Source organism: Talpa occidentalis, unplaced genomic scaffold (genome assembly GCF_014898055.3).
Source record: "Talpa occidentalis isolate TD23 unplaced genomic scaffold, MPIMG_talOcc4v2.1, whole genome shotgun sequence".
NCBI lineage: Eukaryota > Metazoa > Chordata > Mammalia > Eulipotyphla > Talpidae > Talpa > Talpa occidentalis.
In genome coordinates this window covers 129,726,789-129,745,818 of record NW_026555331.1, presented here as the reverse complement: position 1 = coordinate 129,745,818, position 19,030 = coordinate 129,726,789, and the positions used below count along the sequence as shown (strand labels likewise).

At 37.0% G+C, this 19,030-nt stretch overlaps 1 protein-coding gene across 3 annotated transcripts in view; it reads right to left on the bottom strand.

Annotated features, from left to right (window-relative positions):
* Window positions 1-1,941: 1,941 nt before the first annotated feature.
* MET (MET proto-oncogene, receptor tyrosine kinase) overlaps window positions 1,942-19,030 on the bottom strand; it is a 101,292-nt gene continuing 84,203 nt past the window's right edge. For all 3 annotated transcript variants that reach the window (XM_037512068.2, XM_037512075.2, XM_054692579.1), the window contains 9 exons: window positions 18,278-18,434; window positions 17,884-18,024; window positions 15,740-15,970; window positions 13,195-13,275; window positions 11,118-11,299; window positions 10,019-10,128; window positions 8,678-8,843; window positions 4,194-4,330; window positions 1,942-4,085 (listed from right to left, as the gene is read on the bottom strand). In XM_037512068.2, the coding sequence (XP_037367965.1) occupies window positions 3,878-4,085; window positions 4,194-4,330; window positions 8,678-8,843; window positions 10,019-10,128; window positions 11,118-11,299; window positions 13,195-13,275; window positions 15,740-15,970; window positions 17,884-18,024; window positions 18,278-18,434 (1,413 nt within the window). In that variant the 3' untranslated portion in view covers window positions 1,942-3,877. The remainder of the gene's footprint in view (window positions 4,086-4,193; window positions 4,331-8,677; window positions 8,844-10,018; window positions 10,129-11,117; window positions 11,300-13,194; window positions 13,276-15,739; window positions 15,971-17,883; window positions 18,025-18,277; window positions 18,435-19,030) is intronic.

The window sequence follows — 19,030 nt, the reverse complement described above, 5'->3', positions numbered from 1 at the left end:
CCCTGGCTGCTCCCCGGCCACCGGAGGAGGGTTCCACATGGGGCGCAGACCTCTCCTGTCGCCCGCTGCTCCCCTCAGCAGTGTACTTCGGTCCTTCTGCCTGCTCTGCTCCCCGCTCTGGCTCTGGTGAATTCTCTCACCCTCCCGCGCTTCTGACTGTACCCAGTGCTTGTATTAAAAACAAACAAACAACAAAAAAAAAACAAAAAAAAACTTAAAAAAATCTTAAAAAAAATTTATTTAAAAAAAAAGATTGAGGCTAAAAAATGCTGTGTTGGTTCATCAATTATTTGAGCATCTACTAAGTGCCAGTTCTTGTACTTCAGGGGTATGGGGTGTGATCTCACTTTTCATGGAAATGCATCCCTTGGAAGGACTTTGTGTATAGGATTGAATTCTCTCTCTGTAAAAATCAGCTTTTACTGAATTTTGTAGGTACCAGTTGAACTTACCCCCCTCTTTTTTAATCACATCATCCCAAAGTGCCTCACAATTCTTAAGATAACTGAAATATCAGCTTGGAATTCCTTTACCATTACAAGATTATTCATGGAGATAACCTGAAGGAAGTAGCTTCTCTAGTAACTAGGGGCTCCCAAATGGTAGGGATCTGTGTAGAAGGAAAGGGCAGTTTCATTATTTTTTTAATATAATTTATATACATGTGTGTGTGTGTGTGTGTGTGTGTATAACATCATTGTTCATTTTTGTACAATGTTTGCTTTTTCCTCTCAGGTGTAGTCCTCATAGAATTCCCACCATCAGGGCCTCCCTGGTGGCGCAAGGGGTTAAGACGCAACCTATAAAGCTGTCTGCAGCCACCGCAGCACGAGTTCGATCCCCAGCCGGCCAGGGAGCTACCCACATGGTGCAGCAGACCTCTCTTGACTCACCTGCTGCTCCCCTCAGCAGTGTACTTCGGTCAATCTTCCTGTTCTGTTCCCCACTCTGTCTCTGGTGAATCCTCTCACACTCCACAGCTTTGGCCTGTGTCCCAGTTCTTGTATGCATGAATAAATAAATCTTAAAAAAAAAAAAAAAAGAATTCCTACCATCAATTTACCCGTGCACCATTGCCATAGTCTCTTGTGCTTGTCCCTCCTGTTTTGATCCCTCTCCTTCCCCCTCCCCTGCAGAATATCTCTGATTTATAGTTGCCTGTTATTTTTTTTTTAATTTATTGTTATTATTCCCCCCCCCCATCCAGAAAGGGCACTCTTAAGGGGGGAGTTTTAAGGGGGCAAGAAGGTCCCTGCAACTCCCAGCTAGGTACATCTGTGCCTGCCAACTGGGTAGTTACAGCTGGTTCAAGGATATACCTTGTTGGAGAAGAGTGCCAAGCTAAGGTAGGAGCCAGGTCCTCTAGCCATTGATTGTCTAAGAAAGGCAGGTAGGGCCTCCCCGGTGGCGCAGCGGTTGAGCGCTGGGTTGCGAAGCTGCCCGTGACCTCTGCGGCGCCGGTTCGATCCCCGGCTGCTCCCCGGCCACCGGAGGAGGGTCCCACATGGCGCGCAGACCTCTCCTGCCGCCCGCTGCTCCCCTCAGCAGTGTACTTCGGTCCTTCTGCCTGCTCTGCACCCCGCTCTGGCTCTGGTGAATTCTCTCACCCTCCCGCACTTCTGACTGTACCCAGTGCATGTATAAACAAACAAACAAACAAACAAGTAAAATAAATAAATAAAGCATGCCTCTATTTAAAAAAAAAAAAAAAAAAAGAAAGGCAGGTAATTCAGCAACTCATTGTAAAGCACTTTTGGAAAGAGAGAATTCCTAAGATTCAGAGATGCAAATCTTTTTAGCTGCTCATGCATTAACTTGACTAAGGCTCTCACATATGGATTATTTCAATGCAGCAAGGTGAAATCAATCTTAGGTTCCTTCTGTTATTATGTAAATGGAGGAAGTAATCATGCATGGCTAGTAATAACCAACTTTCAGTATACAAGATGATGCATCACTTTATTTTAATTGTATGATTTATCAGAACAACAACTATTAACATACAAAGTACCATTCAGCTCAACTGCAGGTATAAGCAGTGACAAGTATCTAATTCTTGGAAGAATCACTCCCACAATCTGTTCAGAGACATTAACCTAAGAACATGTTTATAAATAGCAAACATGACTTTCACATTGTAGCTTTCTCAAACATATATACAGATGTGTAGTACTGTTGATGGTTGTTTCCATATACTCTTTCTGTTCTTGATGCATTCATTATCTTGACATTGGTAGAGATGTTTCTACAGAACTGATTTTTTGTTTTGTCATCCACTGCTTCTAATCCTCTGTGAATTAGTTTTACTCTTCACTCATATGAAATATTTGAATCAGAACATTTGAACGGGAATATCTCTGCAGTACAATTCCTTGTGTTTTCCAGTAAGTCATACCATTGTCAAAGAGCTTTTGGTTAATCACTCTCTAGCAACAGGAGTTCAAATCTAGTAAGGGTTCCATTGTAACACACCCTCTTTAACACACCCTGCTGTGTTAATCCAAGGATTCAGGTCCTGGTGATGTAATGAGGGTGGGGTGTATTGGCAATCAGTACATTTCCTTATCACTATTTACAACCACTTAAAACCATGCCGTAGTTAATCCAAGTCTGACATATCTTTTCTGAAATGTTCACAGTGCAGTATTTTTGTTGTCTAACAAAAGTTCTCTTATATCATTAAAAATAAACATTTTTATAAAAATATAAAACTTTAAATGTTTACATTGACAAAACCAGTTAAGAGTATCCTGTGCCACATGCACTATACAGTAGAAAGCACAAAATCCCACAGAACAAAACATCACGAAATTCCTGCCCAGCAACTGTTCATCCAGGTCAACTGCTCAGAACTCTCAGTTGCCCATTTTTTTCCATAAAATATGGTTAGCTTAACAAAAAGCAAGGTCTAATGCAAAACTGGTCCCCCCCCCCAATTTTTTTGTCTCCAATTGTTTGTGGGGGTGGGAAGTTCAATGATCCTTTCTTTGCTCTATGTATGAGCTGTGATTGGAAGCTATGAACCTTTAAATCAGATGTATTCTGTTTTAAAAACATGCTGAGCTGCCTTTAAAAACACCGCAGATTACTTGTCTTATTTCAGAGTCGTCGTTTAAAAAAATAATAGAACATTGAAATATCCACATTCTTTAATCAGAACAGTATCATTCTCAAAACAGTTGATTTTAAAATGACAAGTAAATATTTAATTGTTACTAAGCTATTTTATTAAAACCTTCTTAACGACATCTATGTACAATATGTAAATATTCCTGCTAATTTATAAACTAATTTCATTGTCCTGTTGTTCTGAAACGTTGACCTTGCTGCCTATAGATGCTTCTTCAATAAAAGGAATGTGTATGCAAAATTTTAAAGGGAATGTGACCTACAACATATAAAAGTTCTTCAAACACTTTCATTCTAAATGAGTGGACTGGCCCTGAGGCTGCCATATCTTTCCTGGACATTACAACTTCTAAGGTTTCTGTGATCAAAAACCCTCAAAATTGATTTCTTCAGCCCCCCATATGAAATCAGGAGGGATCTTGATTTTTAAAAATTTCAACTCAGAATTCAGGTTTTGGCCTGAATGTGACAGGAGCATCATTGCAACTGTGGTGTAGCCATTAGTCACACGGGTCTGTGGAACCGAAATTGTGGCTCTGATCCTTTGTCAGATGAGAAATTCCTTAGAATCCAGTAAATTTAAATAACAATAGACAGTCCAATATAGTGCAACTTTGACAAAAGCAAAAAATAGCTCATGGTCTTTCAATGGCCAGGAAGTGAAAAAAAAATTGGACAAAGTGTGGACTGTGTTGTTCGGACAGTGCTATGATGTTTCTCAGAAGAGGGCTGGTGGCTTATCCATCCATCATGTGCCCCTCTCGCCATCAATGTTATCTTGTGATAAGAGAGAAGGATATGGAGCCACACATTTGACATTCACATAAGTAGCATTCACATGGACATAGTGCTCCCCGATGAAAGTAGAGAATATTGCTGATATCCTGGAGACCAGTTCAGAGAAGGATGGGCGCAGTTCAGCTTTAGGGTGCCAGCATTTTAGCATCACTTCGTATCTATTATAGAAAGAAAGAAATGACGTGAGAGGCCCTTTTGAAAGCAAGTGCTTTTGTGAAAACAAAGAACACAATAGGAATGAAGACGCTGTTGATATTCCTACTTACAAGGGATCTGGGCAGTATTCGGGTTGTAAGAGCCTTCTGCCTTGCAACAAGTAAACTGTTATATCAAAGGTGTTGACGTCAGGATAAGGTGGTGCTCCTCTGGTCATTAGTTCCCAGAGAAGCACGCCAAAGGACCACTAGCCAAAAAGAGATAGGACAATCCAGGTGAACAAGGTGTGATGGCACAAATATGAAAGGTAATCAGTAGGTCTTGACAACCAAACACGGATTAGTATAGTCATTATTGCTGTTATGAGCAAAAAGTTCTTTAGAAACTTTTATAGTCTAGTAGACTATATATTTTATGACATGTTTAAACCAGAATTGGATATGGTTAACAAATTTAAGTTTTCAAAAAAGAATATCTGAAGTCCAGGGCCTCCCCTGGTGGCGCAGCAATTGAGTGCTGGGCAGCGAAGCTGCCTGCAGCCTCCACAGCACAGGTTCGATCCCCGGACGCCGGCGAGGGTCCCACATGGCGTGACAGACCTCTTCTGCCACGCCCACTGCTCCCCTCTGCAGTGTATTTCATCAGCCTGCCTGTTCTGTTCCCCGCTTTGGTTCTGGTAAATTCTCTCACCCTCCCACGCTTCTGACTGTACCCAATGCTTGTGTAAATAAATAAATAAATTTAAAAAAGAATATCTGAAGTCCATATGATGATTAAAATTTCATCAGTAGTCAGTAGAATGTTATTCTCTCTCACAGGATCAAAGTATTAACATTCTTCTCTTTTCAGTAGCTTCACTGCAATTTAATTAATTAACTTTTATTGAGACATAATTGACATAGAACATGTTAGTTTCAGGTATATATAAAATAATGATTCAATATTTATATGTAGAGTGAAATGATCACAATAAGTCTTACTAACATTCATCACAATACATAGCTACAAAATTTTTTTCTTGTGGTGAAAACTTTTATGATTTACTCTCCAAGCAGCTTTCAAATATACAATAGTATATTACTAAGTATAGTCCCCATGGTGTACTTACATCCCATGACTTATTTTAAAGTAAGGAGTAGGTAGTGTTTTATACCCTTCTCCCATCCTGTCTTCTACCATAGGTGGCAGTCTCTGGTATCCAGCAGTCTATTACCCATTTTTGTTGTTGTTCTGGATTCCAGACAGAAGTAAGATGATACAGGACTTATCTAACTTATTTCACTTAGCATAGTGTTTTCAAAGTTCATCCATATTGTTGCAAATGACAAGATTTCCTTCTTTATTATGACCAAAAAATTATCCCATTGCATATATATTCCACAATGGATAATTATCCATATCTTGGCTATTATAAATAATGCTTCAATGAACATGGAGGTGCATATAGTTTATGAATCATTGTTTTATATTCTCTAGATAAATATCCAGAAGTGGAACTGCTGGATCAGATTTTTGAGGAATCTCCATATTGTTTTCCATAGTGACTGTATGAATTTACATTCCCACCAGCAGTGCACAAGGGTTCTCTTTTCTCCACATCCTTGCTCACACTTGTTATTTCTTGTCTTTTGATAATAGCCATTCTAACAGGCATGTGATGATATCTTATTGTAGTTTTGATTTGCATTTTCCTAATGATGAATGATGTCGATTGTCTTTTCATATGCCTGTTGTTCATTTGCATGCCATCTTGGAAAAATGTCTATTCAGATCTTCTACCCCTTTCTAACATCAGGTTTATTTTTTGTGCTATTGAATTGTATGAGTTCTTTATCTGTTTTGGATATTGACCCCTTATCAGATATATAATATACAAATATTTCTCCCATTTAGTTGGTTCCCCTTTCATTTTGTTGGTTTCCTTCGCTGCACAGAAGATTTTTAGTTTGATATAGTCCCATCTGTCTATTTTTGCCTTGGTTGCCTTTGCTTTTGGTATGGAATCTGAAAAAAACATTTGCCAATACCAATGTGGAGGCACTTGATGCCTATGCTCTCTTTGAGGAGTTTTATGGCTTCAGGTCTTATGTTCAAATCTTTAATTTATATAGCACTCCAGTTTTATTTGTTTGTATGTGGCTGTCCAGTTATTACATTACAATTTTAGATTATTAGTACAAAAAAATGATAAAGGAAGCCTTTTAAAATTTAAATTTGTTAGATTTGCAAATGAACACAAATACTCTTTAAGAACTATAACCATATCTAAATGTTAGTATTAAAGGAGAAAGTCTAGTTGGTATAAGTAAAAATCCAGATAAAAAAATCAGAAGAAATAAAACTGTTAGGTAACAGACTATTAAAAACTAATTTAACGGTAATTTGAAAATGTTAAAGTAGAAGATAAATATACAACAGCTGTATTAGTACTTTATAGGAAAAGCACAGGGGATGTGGAGAGGTTAAGTGACTTGTTAAAAATTTCCCAGTAAATCTGAATTTACATTGGGATAAACACTGACTCTTGGGTCTTGACTGGTCTATGAAATATCACTAAATATGCAAGTTTTTGATTTAAAGCACCCCACTCTGAACAGATCAGGTAATACATGTCATCTCCCCCTGGACATGTACCAAGGTAACAACGTCACATGACAATTGGCCAGCATGTGTGGGTCACCTCAGGGCAGGACTCAGGAAATCAGTTCTTGGTAAATAACACTTCCATGATACTCAAAGACTAAGAAGCATATGGGGAAGAAGTAAGGCTCTGAGAAATAAGAAGTTTGAAGTGAAGGGAAAATACAGACCAGAAAAATTGAGAAGGAAAATATAATAGTGAGAAGCAAATGTAACTTGCAATATTCAGTGAGAAGAGTCAAAGCATGCTTTCGAATGCTGTGACTGAAAGAAACTGGGTAGATACTGTAGTTGCTGATACAAATCTTCATTAATGGCTCTTCCCTTTTGCTCAAGTGCAAGGGCCCTTTAAGGCCACACTGACTGCCTTGATCCAAATAAAGAAAACAAACTCATTCCAGGTAGAAACTTTGTCATCTTTTGCAGTCTTTCAAAATCAAAGTTTTAAAAGTCTGAAAATATTATGAACTTATGACTTCATTTTATTAATCTTCAAGTTTCAGAATTTGCACTAAAATTTAAATCAATTTAAAGTTTTTACTGACCCTCGATTGTGTATTAGTTGGTTAGTGTACAAGTTACTGGATAGGCCCCAACACTGATTGAGCATGGTTAAAAGTATTATGCAATTAACTGTCTCACAGAACAGTAACATACAATAACTAACACTGCACAATATTAAAAAATCAAATAAATAATAGTGGGTTACTGAGAAAAGCCTCAAGAAGAAAGTGACAAAAAGTGAAGTGGATCTTGAACAGAGAGAATATATTTTATGGGTACATGTAATGTGATAGAAGAAAGGGTATTTCAGATGGAGGCAGTAGGCACAGGGGTAAGAGAAAAGATGTCTTTTATTGAACACAAATATAATTGGCCACTGTGCTTGATGTGTGGACTAGATGAAGGATGAGGCAAGGTTGAAACAGTCTGTGCTGTGGAGACTGTTGAATGTTGAAAGTGGGTGAAGCTGAAATCAATGGAACACCACTGGAGTTGGGCTCCAGGAGACTTCATTTGTAAACACTATGTTCAGACAATTAGAAGAAGTCAATCAATGTGGAAACCATATAAGCTCTGAACAAGGAGAGATGACGGCTGCTGCTGCATATTGGTGACATGGGAAATCTAGGAGACCGAACTCCCAAGTTAGGGTGGTGGGAGAGATTGAATGTTATATAATGAGCTGAATACAGGCAACAAGCCCTCTTCCTTTCTTTTCTTTCCCTCCCTCCCTTCTTTTTTTAGTTTATCTTATTTAATCCTTATAACAACCTTGTAATGTAACTAATCTTGCAGATGCTTTGGGATGAGTTATTCAAGGTTCTTAGAGACTGATTATTATCTGTGCTTAGGTCTTCCAAACTGGTAGGTGTCTTTAGAGGCAAAAATCACCAAAAAGGGAGCCTCCAAGAAATTATAGGATTTGACTTAGGCAATAAATGGGTACCATAGGAGGGTAGCTGGTGGACTTATGGGAGGGAGGGTGGGAAGATGAGAGACAGAGGGACAGAGGCAGAGGGAGATATCCAATGTGTATGTATTCGGAATGATGGAAACACAAAAGTTTGAGTTTCAAGACAATTCTTGAGGTGGAATTCTGTTGCCCTTGGTCTACTGAGGCCAGGCTAACTCCAGTCTATTTTGTGTGACAGGTATACCAGTGGACACACTATTCCCTGCTGAGCCAAAGTTCCTTGAGAACAGGCTCATGCCTCATTGAGCTTTGGGCTTCCCAAGGTGCCCTGTTGAACAAACGTTTTTGAATAAATCAAAGAATGAATGAAAACATATTATAAATACTTGTTGGATAATCAAACCCATTTTTACTTATGAAGAAAACTGAAATTAATGGTGCTGAAGCTTCCCTCTTTGAAAAAATTAAGTGGCCATAAAACTACTGAAAATTTGGGTATAAAAGCAAAAAAGAGAGTTAGGATGATGAGTACATTACCACATCTGACTTGGTGGTGAACTTCTGAGTTTGTAGACTTTCTAGAGCCATCCACTTCACTGGCAGTTTTGCACCAGTTTTGTTGTGAACACTATAGTATTCTTTATCATACATGTCTCTGGCAAGACCAAAATCAGCAACCTTGACAGTGAAACTTTCATCCAGCCTGAGAAAGGATAAAAAATATTACTGGTGGCTGTAAAGAAAATTTACAGCAATTGTGAATATCTATAGATTAGAACAAGCGACTCCAGTATTTGAAATCCATAACTTCTGAAGGAAAGGTTTCATCTGACTTCTATTGACTAACACTAAATCACAGTGAAATTCTTGAATAAAAATGACACATTACAAATTCAACAGGCTGAGGAAAGAGATCATGAATGATGTGGTATAAGAAAATCCTTTTTGTTTTAAAATAGATCTGTAGGAGTAGTAAAACTGCTTCTCCTCCCAGTGTCTTTGGTTGCTAGAGAATGCCAATTGCCTACCCAAAGCAAGTGCCAGTCTCCACTTATCAACTTAATAGTAATCTTCAGTTTCATGAAGGAGATATGACAAGGGACTGTTATTTCACGTTTCATTCTCAAATGGGTTAGGTTAGTATATAAAACTCATATACCTCACCAATGAGATAATAGAGAAATTGGGTACACAGTAGTAAGGCTCAACAAAAACCAATTTCCGCTATCTGAAGCTATGCATCCTTTTATTTAAGCTGGCTTTTGTGTTGTTACATTGACCAAAACCAAGGTAGGAAATTAATAGCACAGCTTTCATTCACACATACCATAAGTCATGAATCAGTGCTGTGCAACAGAAAGCACTGAATCAATTACAAACTGTTGACTGTTGCATTATACAGCCCAGCCAGCCAGACACAAATAAAGTTCTTTGTATATTCATTCCCAAATACCATTTTTGGTAGGGCTTCTGCAGGCGGATTTCAAATCCAATCTTGGGAAGTTACAATATGTTGGTATTTGTATTACCAGCCCTCTCCTTTCACTGTAAAAAAAATGCTGAAGATCAAATTCTCCCTCCCTAACACTAATGCAGTGTGAAACCACAACATTGGGGGCTACTGGTGGGAAGGAAAAAGAAAAGCACACAACAGCTGTTTAAGACCCCCTCTGGAGAATCCCTTTTAAATTCTCAATTTAATAAAGCCTGAAAGATCCGCCCACATCCTAATGCTTACATATGGATTTAAAACTGTAACGGAAAATAAAGGACTTTTGTATAAGAAGAGAAAACGTTCCTCACAAGCCTTGAACAGTGGGAAACAGATTCCTCTTGCCACTTAATTTGGACCATGGGTACAGAGACTCCTATACTTACATGCAGTTTCTTGCAGCCAAGTCTCTGTGGACAAACTTTTTGCTTGCAAGATATTTCATCCCTTTGGCTACTTGAAGACCAAAACCAATAAGGTCTTTTACAGTTGGATTCTGCAGTCCAAGAGAATTGGAAAAGCATAAACTTAGCACCTACTGTTCTTGGTGTGATATGAGTTCTGAAATGTTTATAAGAATTATCTTATTTCAAATAAAAACTTGGGCCCTTTTGATAACAGCCATTTATTAACTTCTGTTTATAAAGGATCAGGCTAGACAATTTTATAAATTTTGGCTATTTCCCCCATATGGGGAAATGAAGGTGTTTTAAAGGTAGGTTTTATTTTTATTCAGGTATGGTGAGATTAACAGTTGGGAGAAAACTGCCACTGAAAAGACAGCTTGTTATTCACAATTCCCAAGATGAGGGGGAATGCCACGTCAATCGAGGCCACACAGGGATGAACTCATCAGGATAATGGCAAGAGCGGAAATGTAGGATCTGTCAGGGCAGTTTTGTGTTTTGTAAGGTAAACTCACCTTACCTGCAAAAATTTACTACCAAGAAGTATTTTATTCTTTAGGTTGAACATGAATTATTTCTTTACTGACTTAGAACCTGAGCCCATGTTCATGAAGTTATTTTGATCAAAAGTAAAGTTACTCCATAAACTTCCATAAGAGGCCTGGGCAGCAAGAGCCAAGACAGAGCCTAAGGTCACCTCTGACTTTGTTTCTGGGGACGTCTTCCTCTTCTCTCCCTGACTTGGCCATTGCTTATTGATCCTTTAGTCTTGGCAATAATGTCACTAAGAAAATTCCCATTTGCAAGAGCCTAAGAACCTCTTTTAGAGCTCTGAGCTCATTCATTTAACACATATTTACTGAAAGCCTATGTGCTAAATGCTATTTTAAGTGCTGGAGCTATAGCAGTGAACAAAATACATAAAAATTCCTATCCTCATTAGCATGCATTACAAGCAATCACTTACTAATTTATTGTTTAGAAGAATACTCTTCTATAGAAATATACTGCAAATCACATATACAAACTTTCCTAGTTGGCTAGCTGGCTTACATCTAGTTCACCAGTTAGTACTTACATGAGTCTCATTTCTAATGAAATTTCGAAGATCTCCATGTTTCATGTATGGTAGGACCACTAATGGAGACCCCTCACTCCGAAGGCAGATTCCCAGGAGTGAGAGAACATTGGGGTGACTAAAATCTTTCATGATGATTCCCTCCGTCAGAAACTGAGAAACTTCTCCTATGTCAGTGATCCCTGAAAAATCCAGTGGAGGAGACATTAACTTCATTACAGAACAATAAATACTTTGTCAAATTTCGTTAAAGAGAACAATGGCATTAAAACTACAAGGCTGTATCTTGTCCTAGGGCTTCATATTCAGAGTGTTTTTTTACAGTACATCTGAGTGAATGATGTCACCCTGCATTGTGCCTTCAAGTCATCACCGACACTTCCTTTTTATGAGTCTAACAATCAGTTTCTCTTACACAGAAAAAGGAGAGGGAAGCAGGCAAGTCCATTTCTATAGTTTAGGGCAGGAGGTGGCAAAATTTTTTTTGAAAGTTCAGATAGCAAATAATTTTTTGGCTTTGTGGATCATGTGGTCTCTGTGGCAAATACTCATTACTACCTTGGTAGTGCAAAAGCAGCCACAGACAATAAGTGGCTGAGTCTCAATAATCTAACAAAAACAGGTGGTAGGCTGTAATTTTATGGTTCCCTGCACTAGCAGAGATGAAGAGCAGTTATCATATAGTATCTAAATAGACAGTTTTTGGTATAAAAATTGATAGCCATTTCCAGACATATAACCTGAAGACCTACTGATACTAGTTACTATTAAAGAAGAGTTTACAACTTTTAACTTATTAATCTGACTAGCAGCAGTGTCAGTAATGATATCCTTTTATACTTGTAATGCATTCTGGGACCTGAAAGATCCACCTGGACTAAAGAGAAATTGACACACACCAGGAACAGAGAGAGATTGCTCAGTTAGCATTGTTCTGAGTACAATTGGCAGTGGTGCTCTCCCACAGGGCAAATTTATTAACAATTGTACTTATTAATCTATCACAGTTTGTAGTTAGGTTTCCTGGAGACTGTCTTTTTAATTACCTTGCAGTTAGACTTCCAACCAAATCGACCATATAGAACACTGCTCAGCATGGAGATTTATGTAGGGAAAAAAAAAGGCTGAAAAGTTCTGGTAATAATGCATCTTGTAGAAAAACTTTCCACTTTTGCATTTAATGTTTACTAAGTCCTATATAACTTCATAATATAGTTGGTTAACATTTTTCAGATTGCTGCTAATTATAAGCAGAAATTTAGAAATGGCGGAAGAAAAGGCAAGTTCACTTACTACTGGACATGTGAGACCTGTCAGCAAGGGTGGAGTCAGGGAAGTGAATAAAAGGAGAACATTGGGTTGCACAGGAGAACAATTTTTTTTGCCATAATTATGGTTTTTGGTCATCAAATATAGACTTAGCTTATGTTTGGAGGCATTTCTGTTTTTTAAACTGAGTAGGTATTCCATTTACAAAATATTTTCTCTGTAAGTGCTAAAAGTTTAAGCATGTCCTAGCATAGAAGGGGTAAGTTTCATTTGCTTAGGAAGCTCACTTATGTGGAATACCACATCCCCCAAAAATGCGGATAAATGAGGTATTACCACATTTACAATTTTTCAATTTTCTGCCAGCATATTTTTCTCCTGTTTGCTTTATTCCCATTTTTTTTTTGTTTTTTATCTTTTTAATGGGAGTTGTGGTTAAAAAATAATTAAGGAATGCCTCTGGGTAAAATGAGTCATTACTAATATATGTGCCAACATGCTTCCAATAGTTTCCATAAATGTCACTTGCAAAACAAATACTACAAGCCAAACATAGTTAAATGATACTCATTTCATACAAGAACCTCATTTCTCCTACAATTTTATTATGAGGGCTATGAGGGATGATTTCTGAGGAAATATTTTAGTAAGAATTTAGATAAAACAAATTTTCAGGATTAGATTCACAATTTCCAGCAGTAGCTGATTTTTTGCACAAGGGAAAGTATAAATCAACATTTTATAATGAATTATTTATTAGTTGCAAAGCACAAAAGTGCACTCTACTGTGAAATAAAGTGGAACTTACTATTCAAGGATTTCACAGCACAGTGAATCTTCTTGTCATCACTGTCCAGCAAAGTCCCATGATATACACACCCAAAATGTCCTATACATAAGAGGGAACTTGGTTAGTGCTATTAATTAGGCAATAATTATTAAGCCCTTCATGACCTTTATTTACTTCTTTTTTTTCTACATGGAAAAAATTACTTTATTTCTTAGTCTTTTGAAAATAACACAATTGTATATTTGAGAACACATGTAGATCATATATGAGAACATTTAACCTAAAGATATAAGCAATATGTTTGCTTAATATATGGTAAAGTACTTAGGTGCCATGACTATTTTTTAAAAATACATTTATTTATTTATACATACAAGAACTGGGATACAGGCCAGAGGTGTGGGGGGTGAGAGGATTCACCAGAGACAGTAGGGAACAGAACAGGCAGACTGACTGAAACACACTGTTGAGGGGAGCAGTGGGCGAGTCAGGAGAGGTCTGCTGCACCATGTGGGTAGCTCCCTGGCCCAGGATCAAACTTGTGCTGCAGTGGCTGCAGATAGCTTCATAGGTTGCATCTTAACCCCTGGGGCCACCAGGGAGGCCCCTAGGTGCTGTGACTATTATCAAAGGCTAATACAATAATAAAATATTCAAGCATAGTGAAACCAGTGAAGAAAGGAATAACATCTGTTTCATATCATAAAATAAATTTATTATTTATGAAAATAAAGTTTTACTTACCTGAAGAAATACAGTAAAATAAGCCCCTTATAAATCAGTAAACCGAAATGACATAATAATGTTACTATTAGAAAAATGATTATTATTATAGAATAAGGATTTCCCCCATTAGTCACCGTTAAAACATAACCCAGGTTGGCAGAAACTGAAAGCAATTGCCCAAATGAAGCAAATTCACTGTGAGTCATTTCACCCATTCCCTCTGGCTTTAACCACATCATTGTCCCAATGGCAGCCTTTCATCCAGTGGCAGTAATTTTCCCCAGAGGTGCCAAAAGTCTGATAGCTGTGTAAGTCATTCATTAATTAATTCATCCATCCAGCCAAGACTCCCTGAGTCCCTAGTATGTGAATGTCAGGCAATGGTCTACCTTTTTTTATACAAAGATGAATAAAACCTATGATTTTGGGGGCTAACATTCTACTGGGAAATAAACAAATATTTTATAGTTACTATTTATAAAATGTCAATGACTATTACTTCAAAAGAGAAATAACTGCCTTTTTTTTAGCACCTTTTATGATAAAAATAAAAAATTCTAATTTTGCAATGTATAGAATTAGAACATAATTAGTGAGGCCACATACTCTAAAACGGGTGCAATTACTGGGATTTATAGGCTAGTAATAGAGCTATCTATTGCTCCAATTTGAAACATGTTTGTTAATAGTGAAGCTGGTATTAGGGAAGGGGTGTGTGCTAGTGCTTAAAATCTGGAATGTGTGATAGAGGAATATGTGATGCTATCATAGGAAAATGGAGAGGCCTTGTGTTCATATAAGGCAGATTGTCCTATTAGTTTCTCCTGCAGCATGCTGGCAGATTCCTATGCTAGCTCTTGTAGAACATATGGAATAAAAGAGATCCAGAGTCACCCAGTATTAAAGGTAAAAGCTTTTTGGGAAAAAAAAAAAAGGAAGAGTGAAGTCCATTTCTTGACTTCTGGTTGATTTCTTTCCTGCTATTTCCTAAGATACTGCTGCTCTGACTAGCTTATTACAAATATTTGCTTCTCTTTGTATAAAGAAATTGGAGTGAATTGTAGAGATGATATATGTTGCTTCAGATCAGAGGAATGCTATAAATTAATTCCCTGTCTTCTGATGCTGTACAGCAGTATACAAATTGCTATGAACCAGGATTTCATAAAGTTAGTCACTATTCTTAGGGTAAAGAAAAACTGGAGAGAGATATGAGTAAAAATATTGGAACTTAAAAGAATGATTTTGAAAATGAAGTAAAATGGCACCTTCCAAGAAACTATAGTTGTCATTATGAAAAAGGTGAGGAAGTAATATGATTACGTTCTTTCTTTTTTTTTTTAAATTTATTTATGATACAAGAACTGGGGTGCAGGCCAGAGGTGTGTATGTGTGTGTGGGGGTAGTGAGAGGGCTCACCAGAGACAGAGTGGGGCGTAGAAAAGGCAGATGTACTGAAATACACTGCTGAGGGGAGCAGCAGGCAAGACAGGAGAGGTCTGCTGTGCCATGTGGGTTAGCTCCCTGGCCAGGGATGAACTCAGCCTGCAGTGGTTGGCAATAGCTTGATAGTGCTAAGACTTTAACCCCTGCACCACTAGGGAGGCCCCTATTTCTAATATGTTTGGCAGATTATCAAATTGCCAACATGTACAAGGGGCAAATCCCCACAGATGTGGTTTCCAGGACAGTATTTCTGCAGAACAGAAATCCAGTGCACTTGTTATCATTGCTCTGTCAGTTTACTTTCACCATTGTTTAAGTTCCTAATCTGCAAAGGCAAAAGATAAAATGCTGGAAAATCGTATTTAACAAAAAGCTGAGTGGAAATACTTACCTCTTCCTATGACTTCATTGAAATGTACAATCAGGTTGCTTGGCCCAATTACTACGTGCTGGACTGCCTGAACCAGCTCTGGATTTAAAGCACTGAGGTCAATGTGGACAGTATTTTGCAGTAATGGACTAGATATATCAGAGTCCCCACTATTTAGGATGGGGGATAGGTCTGTCAGAGGATACTGCACTTGTCTGCAAGATCCATTCTGAGTTGAGTTAGGAAACTGGTCTGCAAGATAAAGCAAAATTGTTAGAAAACAATGGCAAAGCCTCACTTAGGGAGGATTGCAACAGGGGCAGCAAACTTAACAATGAAGCCAAAATTTAAAATGAAAGAAATGTGGATTTTAAAATTGCATGAGGCTGGGAGAGACTTCATAGGGGAAATGTTCAATTAAAATGAGTTGGGAAAAGATACTGGTGTGTGTGTGTGTGTGTGTATGTGTGTATGTGCATATATTTAACTTCTAAAGATAATACATGCATGAAAATACATGCATACACATATACAGATACACCTGCAAGTATTGTGAAAAATGTTTATAAAGTTTAAGTATTAACTTTGAAAGTCACTTTATTTTTTTCATTTCCTTAGACATTTCTCTTTTTGCATATAGCAAAAAAGTCATGCTTGAGGTTTATCTTTTAATACACTATACTTTTAAAACTAGGGAGCAGCAAAGTAGTCAGGCAGTTGCCTTCTGACATACAAATCCAATCCATATATAAGAAAACAAAAAGACAGCTTTTGAGTTAATGTCTGCTAACGGAAGTTATTAGAATTGCTGAAAATCTATATAAATTCTTCATCAAGGAAAATATGTATAGTGAAATATTATACATATATATCATTGGAAATACATAATAGCTAAAATTTCAGCACTGAAAGCTTTACACATCAGTAGTAAATTCTCCATTATATGTAGTTAAATTATAGAAAAGAGGATGCAACTCAAATTTCTTAGCAATTATGACAGGGATTTGGTAAGGCTGTTGAAAGAAGATTAAATTTTAAAAAGACTGTGAATTTTAATGATCTCTGATTAGAGCTATTAGATGTGATATTAATATAAATATAATATAAAATGGCAAATAGATCTAAATTTAAAACTATAAACTGGATTTATCTCATTGTTAAGGGCTTGAATTTTATAGGTGAATCGAGTCATGTAGGCGAAGATAATATTTACAGATATAGTTCTACAGAACACAAACTTCAAAAAATAAAAGTATTGCAAAAGTTAAAATGCTAATTTGCCTCTTTGCTCTTGTACTTGAGTTGATAAGCAACTTCTAAGTTTTCAGTGTCCTCAATCATTTGTGACTCATTTTATTTGTCCAATGGTAAATACTCAACCAGGGAAATGCTTGTACTTGACTCATGTCCTGTAACTTCTAAAGATAATGAAGCAGATACAATACAGACATTTTGCTTTTGCTAAGATATTTTAAATAAAACAATGCTCTGTAACCTGACTGTTGCTAGGCCTAGTGTTTTGCAAAGCAGATGATGTTAACCCCTCCTTTTTAAATAACAATTGAAAGTTTTAATGGCTAAGACTCAAAATACTGTATATTCAAGTCCTGGAATGTTGTGAGTAAAAGGTTGTATACCAATAGTTCATTAAGAACTCTTTCAAGGAGTACTAATGGTATAATTTAAATGCTTGAGGATCAACAGTTAAAAAAGAAGTAGCACTGTTAATTTATATTTAAATAAACATGTTTTATATCTTAACTCTTCCCTGGTTGTTAGAGAACTCCACAATTTCCCAGCATTGTACTTAGATGACAAGTAAATTACCATTACTTAAATGATTTAAAAAATAAGCTGTTGTGAGAAGAGTGCTTGAAGACTAACATTTGAATATAATATACAAATGAGTTCACTTAAAAAAAAGACATAATTCTGTGTGAAATTAAATACTTCTGGCGAAAGAAGAGGTAAGTACTTTTTAAATTGAGGTATCACTAGTTTACAATACTGAATATGACTTAGGGGGATGGTCTCACACCTCTGCAAGTCTATGTTACCACATACTTGTTTTATATTTATATAAAAGTATAAAGGCAAAACCAAAAATAAACAAAGAATGCCACAAATCAATTAGGTATTTCTCAGAACAATAAAGTGAACTATACCTTCTGGAAAGGTAGCTCTGTAGTCCACAGATTCATTTGATACCATTTCTGTAGTTGGGCTTACACTTCGGGCACTTACAAGCCTATCCAAGTGAGGAGTGTGTACTCTTGCATCATAACGAACTAATTCACTGCCTAGATCTTAAAACAGAGAGAGAGAGAGAGACAGAGAGAGAGAGAGAGAAAAGAGAGAGAGAGAGAGAGAGAGAGAGAGAGAGAGCTTGTTAAACACTTGGCTCTCATGGGTCCCAGTGGACCTTGACCCAGTGACTAGAACTCATGGATTTTATGGTCTGCAAGTAAGAGCGCACATGAATCTATGACAGTTTTAAACTGCAGGAACTACATTTTAAAGGTAACTCTAAAGCAAACAATTATTTTTGAAAAATGGTACCTTTAATTTGCTTTCTCTTTTTCCACCACAGGAAAAGCCCAAATAATAATAACAGTATTATTGATATTGAAACAAAACCAACAATCAGTCCTGTGACATTCTGATCTGGTTGAACTATTACTTTTCCAAGGACAGTTGAAGAAACCGCTTGTTTCCACTAAAAATGAAAAAAAAAAAAAAGAAAAGTCAAAACCACCATCAGAGATTCAAAATACATTACACAGGTTGAATCACAGTCTCTCTGGGTAGTAACATTTGGTTACTAACATTCTTACAGATGGCATAATTGCTTCAGAGTAATAGGTCATTGCTAAATTCTGCTTCAGTAGTCAAATAAATAGGGGCTACTGATCCCTGAAGTACTTACATGCTACTTAGCTATTAGTATCTGTAATGAGATATTTAGGATAAAAAGATTAATAAAAAATAATTTCTGATATTGGGAAACTAATGTAAAAGGGGAAACAGACACACAAATCAAATGATTATGATACAATGTGATATGTACCACTAAAGTCTGAATAAACAGACAACAGGACATTAATTCTGTCCTGGAGGATAGGCTGGAAGGCAGAGAAGAACTCCCATAAAAGGTAAATAATCATATTATTGTTGAGGAATAATAAAATCTCAGCATATTCTTATTTCAGTTTTGATACAGAGAAGAAACCTTTGGGATTCCTTCTGGTTCTGACATGTTATGATTCTTAAGATTTATGGTGCTTCTGAATTCCAAACTCTGATCTCATGATT